The sequence below is a fragment of the Hermetia illucens genome, chromosome 2 (assembly GCF_905115235.1).
Source record: "Hermetia illucens chromosome 2, iHerIll2.2.curated.20191125, whole genome shotgun sequence".
Lineage (NCBI taxonomy): Eukaryota > Metazoa > Arthropoda > Insecta > Diptera > Stratiomyidae > Hermetia > Hermetia illucens.
The window spans coordinates 11,016,968-11,033,309 of record NC_051850.1 but is presented as its reverse complement, the minus strand read 5'-3'; the positions used below and the strand labels follow the sequence as shown (position 1 = coordinate 11,033,309).

The following is a 16,342-nucleotide window of genomic DNA, read 5'->3' as shown; positions in this document are numbered from 1 at the left end:
CGGCCAGAATATATAGCCTTAGTCCTTTGGCCGAGATCTCGCTGCATATAATGAACGTTGAGCCGAAGCCAGAAAAATCGCTAAATGAGTATTTGGGGTTTACCGTCAAGCTATGAAGAACTGCGACGGTGGTCGGGATCTTGTCCTCTGCAACACCTACCAAGGCGTCGGCTGATAAGTTGACAAAACTTTATCGGGGTTTGTCGAGGTTCTGTTTCAAACCAAAAGTGAATGGCTTACGGTCTCAAATTGCTAGACAGCCTCTGAGGGCCACGCAATCAAGCCGGAGTCTTTGGTCTTCGATCCAGATTGATAAGCATTAACGATCGACAGCGGTGGGCCGTCTTAAGGAAGAAACGATAGTATAAGTTTAAAATGCTGAAGAACGTTTTTAAATCCTTAACCGGTTTTGGAAACGTGAATTCAGGGATTATCAAGTGGCGAGTAATCTCACCTGTGATTGAAAGAATTGCGTTTCTCAACAATTTCTCGATCTGGAATCATCTGGGGATTCAGACGTATGTAATCGCCACAAGGCCTCCCTATTTCGTCACTTCGTTGAAGGACCACATTAAAAAAGATAGACATGCCAGCGGTGTTGGTATGGCGCTGATCATCAAGTTTAATGAGCTCCAAGAGATTACGCTCAGTAGAGATATGAGCAAAAATACCCTCAAAAACGATGAAAAGGGTATTGGCGTGCAGGTTGACAATCTTCCCGGTGGCCAAAGTGAGATTATGGAGTCAAAGAGGGATCTATTGTGCAGATTAGCCAGCAATCTATGGTGGCACAGAAAATCTGGGCCTAAGATGGAAGTGCTGATATCCGCTATAATAAAGCGCCCAAAAAACGCTCGCCGAAGCCTTAGATTCATATCTACCTATTACCCGATTACCCTTTCCGGGAGACTCCTACTTCCCGAGAGAGAGCATCGACAGTCTCGGCCAATTTAGAAACAGTGGCTGTTGGCGCTGCCACCGCCTGCTGTATTTGAGCCACCTGGTTTGACTTTTCACGTGGCATCCCACCAGCCACAGATTTCGTCTGCGTTTGATGCGCTGCTCCCTCAGCCCTTTGTATGAACAGTCCTGGAGCACCTCCCAAACGAGCTCAATTATCGCCTCATCCAGCGCGGCGAGGTCGTGGTTAAACCATTTGGCGTCCATTTTGGTGAGGGCTAGAGCATATTTCGCCTCGAGCTAGCGAAACCAACCAAACTCTCCGTGGGCACTTTCCACGTCTAAGGAGGATAAGTGAAGATTTAAGGTTCGTCAACAAAAAAATATAAAATAGTTTCCAGTGCAATTCGAATCCCACTAAAGAAAGATAGCGAAGAGATCAAACCATTATAGGAAAAACCCTTTCTCTAGATAGCTGCAAAGTAAACGATGCGAAATTAAGCCCAATTTATACTATAAACTTCCAAATCTGTCCTGGAAGCACGGTGAATGCCAGAAATCGAGGAAAATAAAAAAATTTGCCCGCGACAAAAAAATAACGAAAAATTGAAAATCGTCCAATTGCCAAGAGAGATACCTCGCTCGCAACACCTCAAATTCAAAAAAAGCACCAAATTTCGATCCAACGCCACAGGAGCGCCGGACAAAAGTACAAAAGCCTCGCTCAAATCGGACGACGTCCCAGATTCTGGAAAAACAAAAATTTGAACGCTACGCTTCTGGGAATGCAAGATATCGAAGAAATACCACGACCGGACCGCCCCACCGAAACCGAGCAAAATTGAAAATTTGCACGACCCCCGCGTCGGGTGGGCGATACCTCGTTCAAACGGGGAAGCGTCCCAGATTCAGGAAAAACAAAAAATTCAAGTCTACCCTTCCGGGAACGCGAGATATCGCGGAAAAATAACTGCCGGGCAGCCTGACCAAAAGCCAGGAAAATTGAAAATTTGCACGACCCCCGGGTCGTAAAAATTCGCAAAAATGCAAAATCGGCGGATTTCTGTGGGCGATACCTCGTTCGAACGGGGACGCGGCCCAGATTCAGCAAATGCAAGAATTTTCATTCACCTTTCATAATGGAAGCTAGTTTCTCTCATCCTGGCTAGCCCTAGCTTACCTTACCAACTTAATGGTCACGGGGCATGCTTTTTTTTTGGGGTAGAGTAGGTGAATGCATTTACGCACACAGTGTTGGACTCCCGATTCGGTACGTCGTCGGACTACCAACTAAACACCTCCCCATCATCAGAGAGCTAGCCTGGAACCGTTTGTCACATTACTTCGGGCCAGCCCCCGAACTCTCCCGCCTTGCGGAGCCTTCAAATGAGGGAATTCCTTTCACCAACGGGAGGGGAGAGGAGGAAGGGAACTTTCAGTTCAAGGAGCCCCCTGCCATCCGGCTCCTCCACCGGTCGAGTTCTATCTTCTTAGCAACGAGAAGGGCCCGAACGTAATGGGCAACACGGTTCCATCTGTCAGCAGTCCTCAGCATCTCTTCTACAATGTTGTTTACGGCGCATGCGTATCACGCTCATCTACACAAGCAGCTATAGTGAAGCCTTAAGCTCCTCATGCTTGTCGATCCTCTTCCTTCCGGTGTCCTGCCCTACGAAGTCTGCCACGTCTTCTTTTTCTATTATTGTTATTGTCTTTCTAAACTTTGAGGGCTGGATCATCTGTGGAATCTGTGACTTTTTTGATCCGGTAGCACGGAGGATGAGTCATGAAAACTGATGAAACCGAAGTGAGTCTCTTCGTAAACGTGAAGCGAAAAAGGAAGATGACTAAAAAGAATGACGTAAATCAATCAGGGATAACATCCATATCTCCAACCCACAAACACTCAATATCCATGCGTGGATCTTATCGTCATAACTGTTATCGGCAGTGGTTTTTGGAGCTAGATAGGAGAAACTTTCAACGGTTTTGAAGTTGCAGTCTCCTATCTTTATTGTCTTCCTTTGAACAGTGCGATCCGCTGTCCGCCCCTCAGAGCATGAGCGACATGATGTGGTGAAGACTTAGTTAAACCTGAGCATCTTTTCATGTTAGACGCAACAATCGTGGTTATTCTGTTTTCGAGGTATTTGGGCATCAAGAGCGTGGAGGCAACAGCATAATCAAGCACTGGTCTCACAATGGTCCTAAACAGTTTTACGGCTCTCTCAGGTTTTAATCGGCATGAAAAACGAGACAGCTACCCCATAGCAAGGATGATACAATCATCTGCGTATTGGTAGATGTCAGTTGAGCCATTGAGTTTGGAGTGAAGGGAGGTTGTGTACCGATTGAAATGTGCCGGGCTTAAAACACTTCCTTGCGGTAGGCCACTGTCTATCAGGTACGACCACTCATCCAGCTTCAGCTCACTGTATTGCAGAAAGAGATGGCACGTTCTTTCTCACATAGTTTCTACAAGAAGGAGTAGGTCCTCTCTTTCGTACGCTTTGCTGATAACAAAAGACCCAGCTACAGAAATTGTCATCAACAGGTCGTTTAAGTACGTCGTGGTCAATTTCCCCTTTTTATTACCCATCGCAATGTTCCACAAGCATGTTTTTAAGGTTTTGCGTAAAACAAAACCTTATTAAAATCGGTTTACTGTCTGTCTGTCCGTCCGTCTGTCTGTATATCTGTCACACGCATTTTTCTCGGAAATGGTTATAGCGATTGACACCAAATTTGGTTGAAAACTGGGAACTGTCTTGACTCAAATGTTTGCTCAAATTTTACTTTATTTTCTTCACTTTCTTATTTTTTACATATCACTTGCTTTGCCTTTTTTATTTCCTCCGGTCGGCAAACGTGAACTCAGCTCTTTCTTTTTTTTGACAAATGTCATAAATGACATTTCTTCCAGCCGCTATCAAGCCACCTATCGATTTTTCTGTGGCCATTTATCCAGGGGCGGAGGCGAATTCACAATGGTGGCTAGGTTCACGCCTACGCTGGACGGCCACGTGTTTTTTGTGTCTTCTATAGCTCGCCTTCCGCAGATCTATATCGCCGCCTTACCGCTATGCAGATTTTCGTATTGTTCGCATACGATAGCTATATAGACATTGCTTTCGAGCACCCTCTGGGAAAGTAGGTCTTGGTCCACTTGACACTGATTCATTTGAACTTATTTATGAATGCTTTTCTGAACATTGCTTCCTGCAATGTGACCGCTGCGGCTATTTTTAGTTTCCACGCAGAACACGCATTGGGACTCTCCATTGCAGTCCTTTGCAAAATGGCCTTGTTCTCCATATTTGCGGTACATATTGACTCTAGTGAGTTTGTGCAAGTTTTTGCTATGTGGCAAAAATGAAAATAGATAGGAAGTCGTAGCCTATTAGCCTTATTCACTGGTTGTAGCCCTAATTGGGTCTGCAAGGCTACGCATATTTCAGACTTTGTGGTGACTTCATTAATGTCCTTGCATTCGATCACCAGCGAATCCTTACACATTTTGACCGCCGCAGCTTCACCTAGTAACACTAGGTAACAATTTTCTTTCTGAAGTCTTCAGCTCCATCGTCACCAGCTTTAAGTTTGAACACCAGGTTGCCTTTCTGTGTTCGTTTTGTCCGCGTGACATTTGCATTCAGATTATTCAAGGAGGTATCTGCTTTGACCTTGCCTAAGATTTCTGCGTATTGCAACTCGCCAGTCAGTCTGTTTGTTACGCGCATTTTTCTGGGAGACGATTCTAGCGATTGACGCCAAATTTGCTAGAAAGGTCCCCATACATGCAAAGGGGGTTGAACTTTTTTTCCCACCAAACCTAGTCATGTGGGCACCAAAGATCTGATGCCTGATGCGTACATAGGCAGGGCATTCACATAGGAAATACTCCGTGGATTCCGCTTCCTTATTACAGGAGGGACTCGTAACATCTTGAGTAGTTCCTATTCTGAACATATGTCCAGCTAGTCAATTATGGCCTGTCGTGTTCGGTTCTGGCAGGTGTGTCGAGCAGCATTTAGGTTTTGCCACCTGTCATTATGGGGAGCTTGTCCCCAGTTTTTGAAAACAGACTTAGCTAATGCTACTGATACTCCAATTGCTGATTCCGATCTCGACATAGGCGAGATTGACCCCTCTTTCCCTACAGCATCCGAGATTTAATTTCCCTCTACGTCACAGTGGCCAGGTACCCAGAGTATTCCCACCGTATTGAACCTAGAGATAGAATTCAAACGGTTTCTTCATTCCTGAATGATTTTTGAGGTGACCAAAGTACTACTCAACACCCTCAATGCAGCTTGACTATGGCCACAGATTGCGATGCGCCTACCCTTGAACCGCTCGTCAATCATCCAGGTTGCAGCCTTTAGGATCGCATACACTTCAGCCTGAAAGACCGTTGTATATTGTCCCAAAGGAAGAGCCCACTTCTCGTTTTTATTCGAGCGGTAGACTCCTGCTCCAGAACCGTTTTCTGTCTTTGAGCCATCGGTGTCGAAGACGTCACTATATCCTGACACGCATTCTTCTGGTTCGCCCCAGTTTTCTCTCCGTTTCAAGATAACACCGTATCTTCTACCAAACAGATGTATTCGGATCTGAGAATCGGAAGGTATCGCGAAAACTAGATTCAGTTGCTAGTGCAGCCACGTCATCCGCATAAGCTTGAACGTGTATTGGTAGATTTTGTAGTTCGCATAATAGTGAGTTGATCAACATACTCCACAGAAGTGGCGAAAGCACACCTCCTTGAGGGCAACCTTTCGTTGCTTCATTTGTTAAGTAGCGATCAACGCCCACTTCACCACACAACAATCTCTGCGTTAGGTAGATCTACTTTATTAGAGTTTCGTCAACACCATGCTCTCTGGCGGCATCTCAGAGTTTTTGGAAGGGCGCACAGTCAAAAGTCCCTTCAATGTCCACGAACACCCCCATCGCGTACCCACCCTTCAGAGTTGCATCCTCTATCTTTGAAACCAAAGAATGAAGAGCCGACTCACAGGACTTTCCACGTTGGTAAGCATGTTGGTTTCCATTTAGGGGGTGCGACTTTAGCGCCTTTTCGCGAATGTGACGCTCAATCAGCCTCTCCAGACATTTCAGCAAAAATGATGTTCGGCTGATTTGTCTGAAGTTCTTTGGATTAGAATAGTCATCTTTCGCAGGCTTTGGTATGAAGACTACCTTCATCTTCTGCCAAGAGGAAGGGCACGTAGCCCAGAGTAAGACATCCTCGAAAAATATTTCTTAGAAGTTTCTCTAAGTGCTCTCTACCCTCCTTTAACATCGCTGGGTAGATGCCATCCATACCAAGTGCTTTGAAGTGTTTAAATGATTGGAAAGGAGCTATCGTCCCAATTCCCCTTGCAACACCTTTGTGTTGAAGGGTTTGCAGAAACCGCTAATTTACCTCTTTCCACTTTTGAGACCTGTTCTCCCCGCTGGTGGACTCAACTCTGGAGTTCGTGGAAGTTCAGTCCAGCCGACTCATGCTTATTAAGGACTCTGCACAGCCTGGAAGTCTCCCATTCACCTTCCAGTTCCTCTAAACCTGCTCCAAAAGGTTCTCGTTTCGAACGTTTTATGAGTCTCTTATATTCACGCTGTGAGTTCTGGAAGTTTAGCCAGTCTTCATCTTCCCCTCTCTCCTCTCCCTCATTGCTTTTGCAAGCACAATTTGGAAGTTGTCTGGTTGATTTCCTGTTTTTGGAGTTCTCGGTTCCACCAAGGAACCGTTTTACCACTTTGGCCTCGGGAAATAGGACAAGCCTCTTCAAAGCACTCTAAAAGTGTGCGATTCAGAGTTTTCAATTGATCTTCTATCGCCAAAGGTGTCTGTAGTCGCCTAGGAAGGGCAACTTTGTCGCCAAGAAGTTCATTGAACTTTGTACAATCCGTTTTCCTAGGATTCCGTCTTTGTATTAAAGGCTGTTCGTCTGCAATAGTTAAATAGACTAAATTCTAAGTAACGGTGATCTGAAAGTGAGACTTCATCTAGTACTCGCCAGTTTCTAATCAACTCTAACAACTTTGAAGTGCAGATTGTAAAGTCAGTCACTTCACTTCTTCTTGGCCCTATCAGACCAGCTGAAGCGATAAAGTCAAACAGCTTCTCTCCTCTAGGATTGCATTTGCTACTGCTCCAACAAATATGCTGAGTGTTCGCATCATACCCTTTAAAAATTCCAGGCCACTTGATTCTGCATACACTACCAGATCCCTTAGTTCTTGCGTCGGCGGGGGGCACAAAGAATCATAGGGTAAGTAGGCAGAGGCCACTATGACGTTTCTCCTCTTACCATTAACCTGGTATTGTAAGTTGACCGCAACAAGGTCCTGTGAACAGAATTATCTCAGCATAGTTGCCTCTAACAATTTTGACATTAGAACGCAGGCCCTCGGTATCGAGGATTTTTCATTGTAGAAGATCCTGGTCCCCTTGACTGATCCAATGCCACAGATTTTGTTACAAAGAACCCATGGCTCTTGAACCAGAAATATATAAGGCCAGTCCTGCAACTTTGCCAGCTTTGCCGCCAGTAGATAGGAAGAAGTTTTGGCATGCTGCAGGTTGATTTGACTGACGCTAACTGAAAAGTCTACTGCGTTCAGTGTGGATCTCACCGAGGTTACCAGCTTGTCCTCAAGCTTGTCCGAAAGTTCCGCTTTTTTGCGTCCGATTTCTTTGGATATCGCCACATTTGGTGGTGTAGCAACGTCCACGTCCTCATTCGTAAGAAACTTCGCCTTCTTTCGCAGTGCCTTCCGTTGTCGTCGGCTAGAAGCCCTCCGAGGTTCACGGAGTCCGGGCTGCGTGGATCTATTTTCACATACCGGTGTTAGACCAGTTGCATTCACATTACCAGCTTCCCTTTCTTCCGTTTTTCCGGGTACAAGCGGAGGAGAAGGTTCTGACAAGCAAGCCTGTAGTCCTGTTATTTCTTTCTGCCGAGCCTTCCTCCCCGGTCTTTTGGAAGAGTTAGGTAACAGTGTCACCGAGCGACCGGTCGTAGTCAGATTTCTAGCTGATCTCATTAAAGGAGTTTCTGTATTATCCTTTTTGGCTGACCGCGTCGTAAACACCGGGTGTAGGTTTTCCACTGAAGTGGAGAGCCTGTCTTCCACAGATTTGTCCGTGGGGGAACATGAATAGCAGTAGTAGCATTGGTTGGGAGGCTATGATTTATTTTTTCCGTAATGATTACCTACCTTTCGATGCCTGTTTGTATTATCCTACCAGTTGCTGGTTTTAGGCTGGTGCTGATAGGGTTGATCGAGGCTATAGATTTTCTTACATTGTTCACATTCAGCCAATAATTTTTTTTTCTTTCTACCATTTAAGGACTTCTCCTGTTGTGTCTGATATTAGCAATTACTCGTACATATGCTGTAGACGATGGAACAGGAGCTGATACAGATAATCCTGGTGCAGATGTAACTGAAGGTGGGGATGAACAAAATGGAGGTGGTGCAGGTGGAGATGATAATCAAACTGGAGGTAGTGAAACTGGAGGTGGTGAAACTGGAGGAGCTGACGAAGGCTCAACTACATCAGATTACACCACAGAGTGCAGTCAACTTGGTGCATACGCTCGTTTCAAATACGATGACGACTGTAAACAATACGTTGAGTGTCAAGTCGACGGAACGGGAAAACTAACTCCTTGCCCTCTTGGTTTGGCTTACGATCCTGACACAGAAAGTTGCACCTGGACGAGCGATGTGGACGGTTGTAAACCTGGAGAAAGCGATTCAAATACGGCTGATGATTGCCCAAGCGATGCATCATGTACAGGCACTGAAATACTAGACCCTATGCGCAAAATATGCACTCAACCTGGCACAATTGTTTGTGAAAAGGGTGAATCTATGCCAAAATGTTCCCTTATTGATACGTACAAAGGGCATTTCATAGCCGATAAAGAGGATTGTGCCAGCTATTATTACTGTTCTGACGACGAAAAACGTTATAAAGGCTCTTGCACTGAAGGATATTACTTTGATCCTGCAAGACAAATGTGTGTATACAAGAGCTCGCTGGCCCAATGCAAGCCAATCAAAACATCATCGTCGTCCACATCAACCCCTACAGCAATCGACTGGGACACCGTGTGCAATGGAGTTAAAAGCAAGTTTATCCCGGATCCTAGGTTATGCAATGCCTACATTTATTGCAACGGTGATGGGACTCCACGCCAAGACTTTTGCCCCACAGGAACGTACTTCAACAACGGAAGCTGCACTAAGACCAAACCCAGCTCATGCACTTGCGAAAGCTTCTTGACAAGTGATGCGACGAAAAAATATGAAGAATATGCTCCTGATACTGACAAGAGCAAATATTACCTTTGTAAAAATGGTGACCGTATATTAGAGGATTGTGGTGCAAATTCACACTACGACTTGAAGACCCAGAGCTGTACATTTTAAAAATTCTAAAAGAATGTTATTAAATAAATAAAACGCATCTTAAAATATATTCTTGTTTCTTCTACTACAGAAGTTGCACCTTGCCAAGGAGTGCAAAGCTATTTACCGCCATAAGGGCAAAAGCTTAAGAGAGATGGTTGCCCGTGAAGAACGTCAACGCACCCTTACCGAGTGGCAACTTTCTTGGCAAAATAAGCCAAAGGGCAGGTGGCCTGCACAGCTCATCGACAGAACGCACGGTGAGATTGATTACTTCCTTACCTAACTTCTAAGTGGGCATGGAGGTTTTTAGTCTTATCTGCACAGGATGTGTGTTCTGCAATGGAGTGGCCGACGAAGCTGACCGCACCTTTTTCTCTTGCGAGAGGTGGGACGGCTTTCGTCAGCTGCTTTATGCAGGCACAGGGGAGCTCTCTCCAGACAACATTGTCAGAGGGATGTTGAAGAGCGCTGACATCTGGAATCGTATTGCGCATTATGTTCGGGCTCTTCTTATTGCGAAGAAGATTGAACTCGACCGGTGGAGGGATCGGACGGTGAGGGGTTTCCTGAACTAACTACTCCCTTCCTCCCCTCCCCTCCCGTTGGTGAAATGAATTCCCTGACTTGAAGGCTCCCAAAGCCGAGAGAGTGGGAGGGCTAGCTCGAAGTAATATGTCAAACGTTTCCAGGCTAGTTCCCTGATGACAGGGAGGTGTTTATTTGGTGACAGCGTGCTGTTGCGGGAGTCGAACACTCTGTGCGTAAACGCATTTACCTACTCTAGCCCTAGCGACGCTCTGGCACCGTAGCCTACGTCATCGTTCCACATGAGGCGTGGTTTGAAATGTTTTCTACCATAGATGTTACTCTTATACGCTTTTCAGGCTGGTCCATTTTAACCCACGTGGATAAGGTGACCCGCCCATTGTTGCCGGTCATAGCATTTTCTGGCCAAACATTTTTTGCAGGATTCTTCTTTCGAACAAGGATAAGATTTCGAATTTTTTCCCTCTGAAAAGCTAAGCCTTTGAGGAATATATGAAGGTCCAGGGGGTTTAACGTGAGTACCAGCCGTGTAGGCATAATCCCAGTGTTCTCCTCGGACACGAATTGATTTAGAGACCACAATCAGAGTTCCGCCATGACTATCACAGCGGTACTGGTTTATACTGGGTACAGGCTCAACATTCATACCAGTGGATGCAAGGCGTATCTAACAACTATGTCGCAACTAGGGGGTACGGCACGAGTTATACAGCGCAACTCCACGCTTGACCTCCAGGGAGGTTTACCCGTGATGTAGGCATAACCGCAACCACCATTAACTTCCACACGGGGCCCAATCGCAAATAACCGGGGCGAGAGCACATCTGTCAGGAATTCTCCTGGAGCATATCCTGGTACCGGATAACCTCCGGTGAGGCTTCGTGGCAAGAGCCACTTCAGAGTCAGAGTGCCCCACATAGAACACAACGCTGACTGGAGGTAAGGTTCCGCGAGAAGAGAAACTCGTTGAAGCCACCATGCCCCGTCAGGAGGAAGCCCATCTCAACCCGACCTTTCCCACATTCCTCCCATCTAAGCTGCCACGTGGATGTTACACTCTCATCTAACAACCTTTTAACCGCAAGCGGTTTTAGACCCTCCACCTGATCCACAATTGCAAGGTCTGTTTGCAGCAAAGGTACACCACTCCTGATCCTGTAGGTCGTGGTACGCCGGACTACCTCCAGATCAAGAGAAGGAACACCCAAAAAGAACTTGCATGGCGTTGAGACCGTATGACATACAGGAAGATACGCTAATAAAGCCGCTCGCTGACAAACGTAGAACAGTTCCCTGCCCTGTTCCGTCATCGCAAAATCATACAACATAAAAGAGCCGTACGTAGAACATGCAAGGAAGAGTCCCACGTATATGGATCTTGCAGACCCCATTCACATCTCATCACAGGTCTCAATATATCCATCAATTTAGACAACCCGAAGGATATACGTTTCGCGATCGTGACTCCAAAGTATGTCACTTTCTGCTGATATTTCAAGGAAACTCCAATCAATTTAACCAAGGGCGGACCACATAGGTAGTCTTTCAGCATCATCGCGACGGTTTTATCTGTAGAGACTGCGAGACCGACTTTAAGAGACCACGCGTTAACGATGCGCATGCACTCAGTACCCTGCTGCTCGAGCTCAAGTCGACTGTTCCCTAAACAAAAATGAGGATGTCATTCGCTTAGGCAACACATTCAGTAATGGTAGCAAGCTCACCCAACAGTTTGTCCATCATCAGGTTCCTTATAAATGGGCCTGCGATAGATCCTTGTGGTCAACCGCGCTTCACGTTCACCTACACCTACACCTGACACCTAGGACGAATGCTTTCCTACCATGGAAGTAGCTAGTCCACATAGCTAATCAAAGGTAGTCACACTCACAAAGTTTCGACAAGACGGCCGATCAACTTAGGTAATCAAATGCGCCTTTGAAATCTACTAAAATTCCAAGGACGTACTTGCTACGATAAGGGACAACAGAGCTCCACATATATAAAGGCATCGTCGGTAGACCTGCCAGTACGGAAGCAATACTGCCTATCAGACGCCAGATGGGATGTTTTCACTCCCAGTCGCTGCACCATAATCCTGTCAAAGACCTTGTCAAGGAATGAGAGAAGAGATATGGTTCTGTATCACCGGGGACTACTCTTATCCTTCTTTGGTGATTTCAGGAGCACAACAACCCTGGCAATCTTCCAGAACGTAGGGAAACAACCCTCCGGAAATCAACATTCAAACAGGTACTGGACATGAGATGGGATGGCCTGCCAGATGGCTTTTCATATCTCGCCAGTCGTCCCATCCCAGCCAGGTGACTTTCGAGACCTGAGCCTCGCCATGCTCCACTCGATCTCGCAACACCTCAGGGGAGGAATTTCCTCCTCTCCTTCAGCGCGTCCGTCAGGAGACACTGAAAGCCCGGATCTCGGAAATAGTTTATCCAGCAAAGCACAAACACTGTTTCGCCAAGTCAGCATAAGTTCACTATTCACCTTGATGCCGGCTATGTGGTGACTACGTTTCCCTCTGCATATCCGGTAGACCCCACCCAAGAGTCATCACTACGCTCACGAACGATTTTTATAAAACAAGACACACCGCTTATAGGCGAGCCTAAGTTGGTCAACATCAAAATCAGGATAGACAACAATTAGACGGCGCACCCTTTGGAATCACAACGCCTTTGCTGCTACATTCACACAAGTAATATCAATGTCACTAACGCCCCTGGAGCGCTCAAAAGTTGAAACAGTTTACGAGACATTTAAACAAAACAAATCGTTCCTTAACAACACTTCGGACAATACCTCTCCCCTACTTATAGCACGGTGGCAAGATGTGGGCTGGGCAATCTTGCTGTGCCACATAGGGGAGATCCAGGTCGTCTGTGAGTGGACAGTACATGTTCATGCAAAACTACCGTCATAAAGGCCACGTGATTGAGACACATATGCCCCAATCATTAGTAAGACTTTCAACACAGACGGGATCTAGACGCGTATCATTAATAACGACGGCCGCTTCCCTAGCAGTGAACACCCGCATGTCTCCAGACAAGCTTCTGACGTAGTCATTGAATGCCCAGGGCTCCTGTAACATGGCTACGATAATATTGTACTCACGCATGTGCTGGCCGACATCATGCATCGCAGTAGCCGCTCTGGCGCAGTTCAACTCCAGCAGTGTAAGCGACATAGCGCTCAGTGGCGGTCGTCGACCGGAGCCACTCGTGCGGCCTAAATCGGGCAAAACATCGACCGGAGCATATGCCCGGCCGAACGCCCCTGGAACGCACATTTCCGCCAGTGAACCTCGTTACTGCAAGAGGAGACCATATGGCCACTCTGCGAGCAACGAGCGCAGAAATGGTCCTTCGCACATCAGTCACCCACGCGGTGTTCAAAGCCAAGACACCTAGAACACGCAGGGAACAAGTAGCTAAACCATCTTTCATACACCCTTTCGGTGGATATTAACTTATCGATCACTGCTAGCGTGCCCTCAATCACAGCATTGCTGACTGCCTCAGGACCCGACCATATTGGGCGACTTACAATTTTCTCCTCCTTTTTGAATCGTTCGAAGGACCACTCGATCTCAAATCATTCTCATGAATCTCCTGCATCAGCTTGTAAGCGCTAATGCACTAGTGGACATCATGGATGATGACACGAGGTCCTAGCTTCTAGGCCACTGCCACCTCCAATCCATGTTTGGAGAACTTCGGGTTCTCCACAATCTTCCTCCGCTGCTTTTCGGAGGGCACGCATAAGGCCACCCCCCTCCTAGACTTCAGCCGGTTCAAGGTATGAAGCCTAAGGCTATTAGCCTACCGCCACCCACTACATTTGTCACAGGCAAAGGGGGAGGTTGGCTACCCTTTGCAGCCATCAGCCCCTCCATCTTCCCTTTGTACAGCGCCACCTTCTCGGCCATCTTCGTCAGCAGATTGCGGTACTCCAAGACGACCTTTTATACAACCTCGCCCATTGTCTCCGTGGAAGCACCACTTTTAATTAGGATCTGGACAAGCTGGTCGCTTGTCCTTTTTCCCTCCTCTAGTTAGGAGATCGCGCCTTGTGGTAGCCGTCAGAAGCAACCCTATACCGAATTCGTTCCTGTTTTCACTTAGGCCCAGTATGTCTAACTTGGAATTCCCGCTCGAAATTGAAAAAGCGAGTTTAGTAAATGACTTTTTCCGCACTTGTAGGAGACTGAACGATGGAGCCCTGAAACTCTTCAGACTTTTATCAAACAGAATTTTGCACACTTCACGAGGCGGAATCGAAAATTGTCCGTTCGCACGACAAGCTCGCTCTTGTGAGATGCCCGGGGAATTTTCGTTGTAACTTTCGGGTGTCGCGGACAGTAAATAGAAAAGTCGAGATCGGAGCGAAAGCAAAGAAAAGGTTGGACTTGTAATGATTTGACTTGATTTACTTTAACTATTTAACTCTTACTTTTTTGATTATAATATTTTTTAATGATCGCGCTGAAGTGTTCCGTGTCGCGGTTGGGAACAGAAGAGACCGACTTATTTCCATGCGGTCCTTACTGTCCCAACCAACGGCACTTTTTTACCGCTGGCTCTCCACTTCCCCGGTGCGTTCTGAAAACGCGTGAGTGGAGAGTTTCCACGTTCAGCGCCATCTACCCGTCCGCATCCGCAACATCCGAAATAAATTTCGAATGCTGCAGATCCTGCCGCGCCACATCACTCCGCCCCCAGACGAAACCTAGGGGGTTTCGGCGACGGATCCCCGAACTTCGTTCGCCGTTAATCCACAAAGCGGACACGACGTTGCTTCGGGGCGCACACGGGTTTCAGCCTGGCCAAAGAGACCGCCTTTTTGTGACCACCGATCTCGAGCTGGAAGAAATGTTCTCCCCTCTCGAGAACGCGGTACGGGCCCTCATATGGAGGCTGCAGCGGCTTCCGGACGGCATCCGTCCTGATCAGCACGTGCGTGCACGTGTCCAGTTCCTTGGGCGAACAAGCAGGTATGGACGAGTGTCGAGTGGGTGGTGGCGCTTTGATGCGTCGGAGATTGTCCCTCAGCAGACGCACCAACCCCGACTCCGTGAGACCCGATCTCTTGTCGAAGACCGGATCGCTTGGGAGTCTTGGGTTCTCCCCGTAAACCAGCTCCGCGGGGCTGGCAGCAAATTCCTCTCGGCGGGTTGTACGAAGGCCGAGAAGGACGAGAGGCAAGACTTGAGTCCAGGACGGGTCGTCGCGTGCCATAATGGCGGCTTTCAGCGTCCGGTGCCAACGTTCTAGCATCCCATTGGACTGCGGGTGGTATGCAGTAGTCCGCTGGCGTTTAAAACCCAGGAGTTTGCCTAACTCGGAGAAAAGGGTGGACTCAAATTGCATTCCCTGGTCAGTGATGATCACTGCAGGGACGCCAAAGCGAGGTATCCACTCTCGGCAGAGGGCTTCGGCACAAGATTGCGCCGTAATGTCCTTCAGAGGTATTGCCTCAGGCCACCGCGTGAACCTGTCGATGATTGTGAGGCAATACTTGTAACCGTGCGAGTCTCGCAAAGGCCCTATTATGTCGAGGTGTATTGTGTGGAAACGCTTGGTAGTGCGGGGGAATGAGCCCACTTCTTTCCTTACATGCCTGGAGACTTTACACTTCTGGCATGCGATGCACTCTCTGGCCCAGGAATTGATATCCTTGTTCATGGAGGGCCAGAAGTATTTTCTGGTGACTAACCGGTTTGTTGTCCTGATGCCGGGGTGCGCCAAGTCGTGAACTGCGTGGAACACTTCCTTGCGAAATGTGGCCGGAAAGTATGGCCGAGGTCCCTTTTCCGAGTCTTCGCAGCAGAGCGAGAGGTTTGAGCCGAAGATAGGCAACTCCCGAAATTTGTATTTGGGGTTGGACTTGAGGCTCTGAAGTGCTGCGTCATCCACTAGCGCCTTGGCAATAGCCGAGAAATCGAGTGAGGCGGGGATGTTAACTTCGGAGACACGAGACAAAGCGTCAGCAACAATGTTGTCCTTCCCGGACACGTGCTGGATGTCTGACGTGAACTGGCTTATGAAGCTCAGGTGTCGAAGCTGACGAGGGGACGCTTTGTCGGGCTTCTGTTTCAAAGCGAACGTGAAAGGCTTATGGTCCGTGAACACTGTGAACGGCCTGCCTTCTAGGGAGAAACGGAAGTATTTGATGGACAGGTATGCGGCGAGCAGTTCGCGATCGTAGGTGCTGTAGTTCCGTTGAGCGGGATTCAACTGCTTCGAGAAGAAGCTCAACGGCTGCCAAACTTGGTCCACCTTTTGGTGAAGGGCAGCAGCTACTGCGATGTCAGAGGCATCAACAAAAACGGCTAGGGGTGCATCTTGATGAGGAAATGCCAAAAGTGTAGCATCAGCCAGTTGCTGTCTGGATTTATTGAACGCGCAGACAGCCTCTTCAGACCACACAATCTCTCGTGTGTCTT

The 16,342-nt window shown here is 47.5% G+C and overlaps 1 protein-coding gene across 1 annotated transcript; it reads left to right on the top strand.

The window, feature by feature from the left end:
- The first annotated feature begins 603 nt into the window (after nt 1-603).
- LOC119647612 (peritrophin-48-like) lies at nt 604-9,382 on the top strand. The gene is made up of 2 exons (XM_038048645.1): nt 604-730; nt 8,261-9,382. Exons 1-2 carry the CDS (start codon nt 604-606, stop codon nt 9,346-9,348), a joined length of 1,215 nt encoding a protein of 404 aa, XP_037904573.1. The 3' UTR covers nt 9,349-9,382.
- Nucleotides 9,383-16,342: the final 6,960 nt, after the last annotated feature.

What these genes read in the sequence shown, in the direction of transcription:
- LOC119647612 (XM_038048645.1), top strand. Translation starts at nt 604, where the DNA reads ATGGCGCTGATCATCAAGTTTAATGAGCTCCAAGAGATTACGCTCAGT. An exon ending in CAATCTTCCCGGTGGCCAAA is followed by an intron (nt 731 to 8,260) that starts GTGAGATTATGG and finishes CTACCATTTAAG; the next exon opens with GACTTCTCCTGTTGTGTCTG.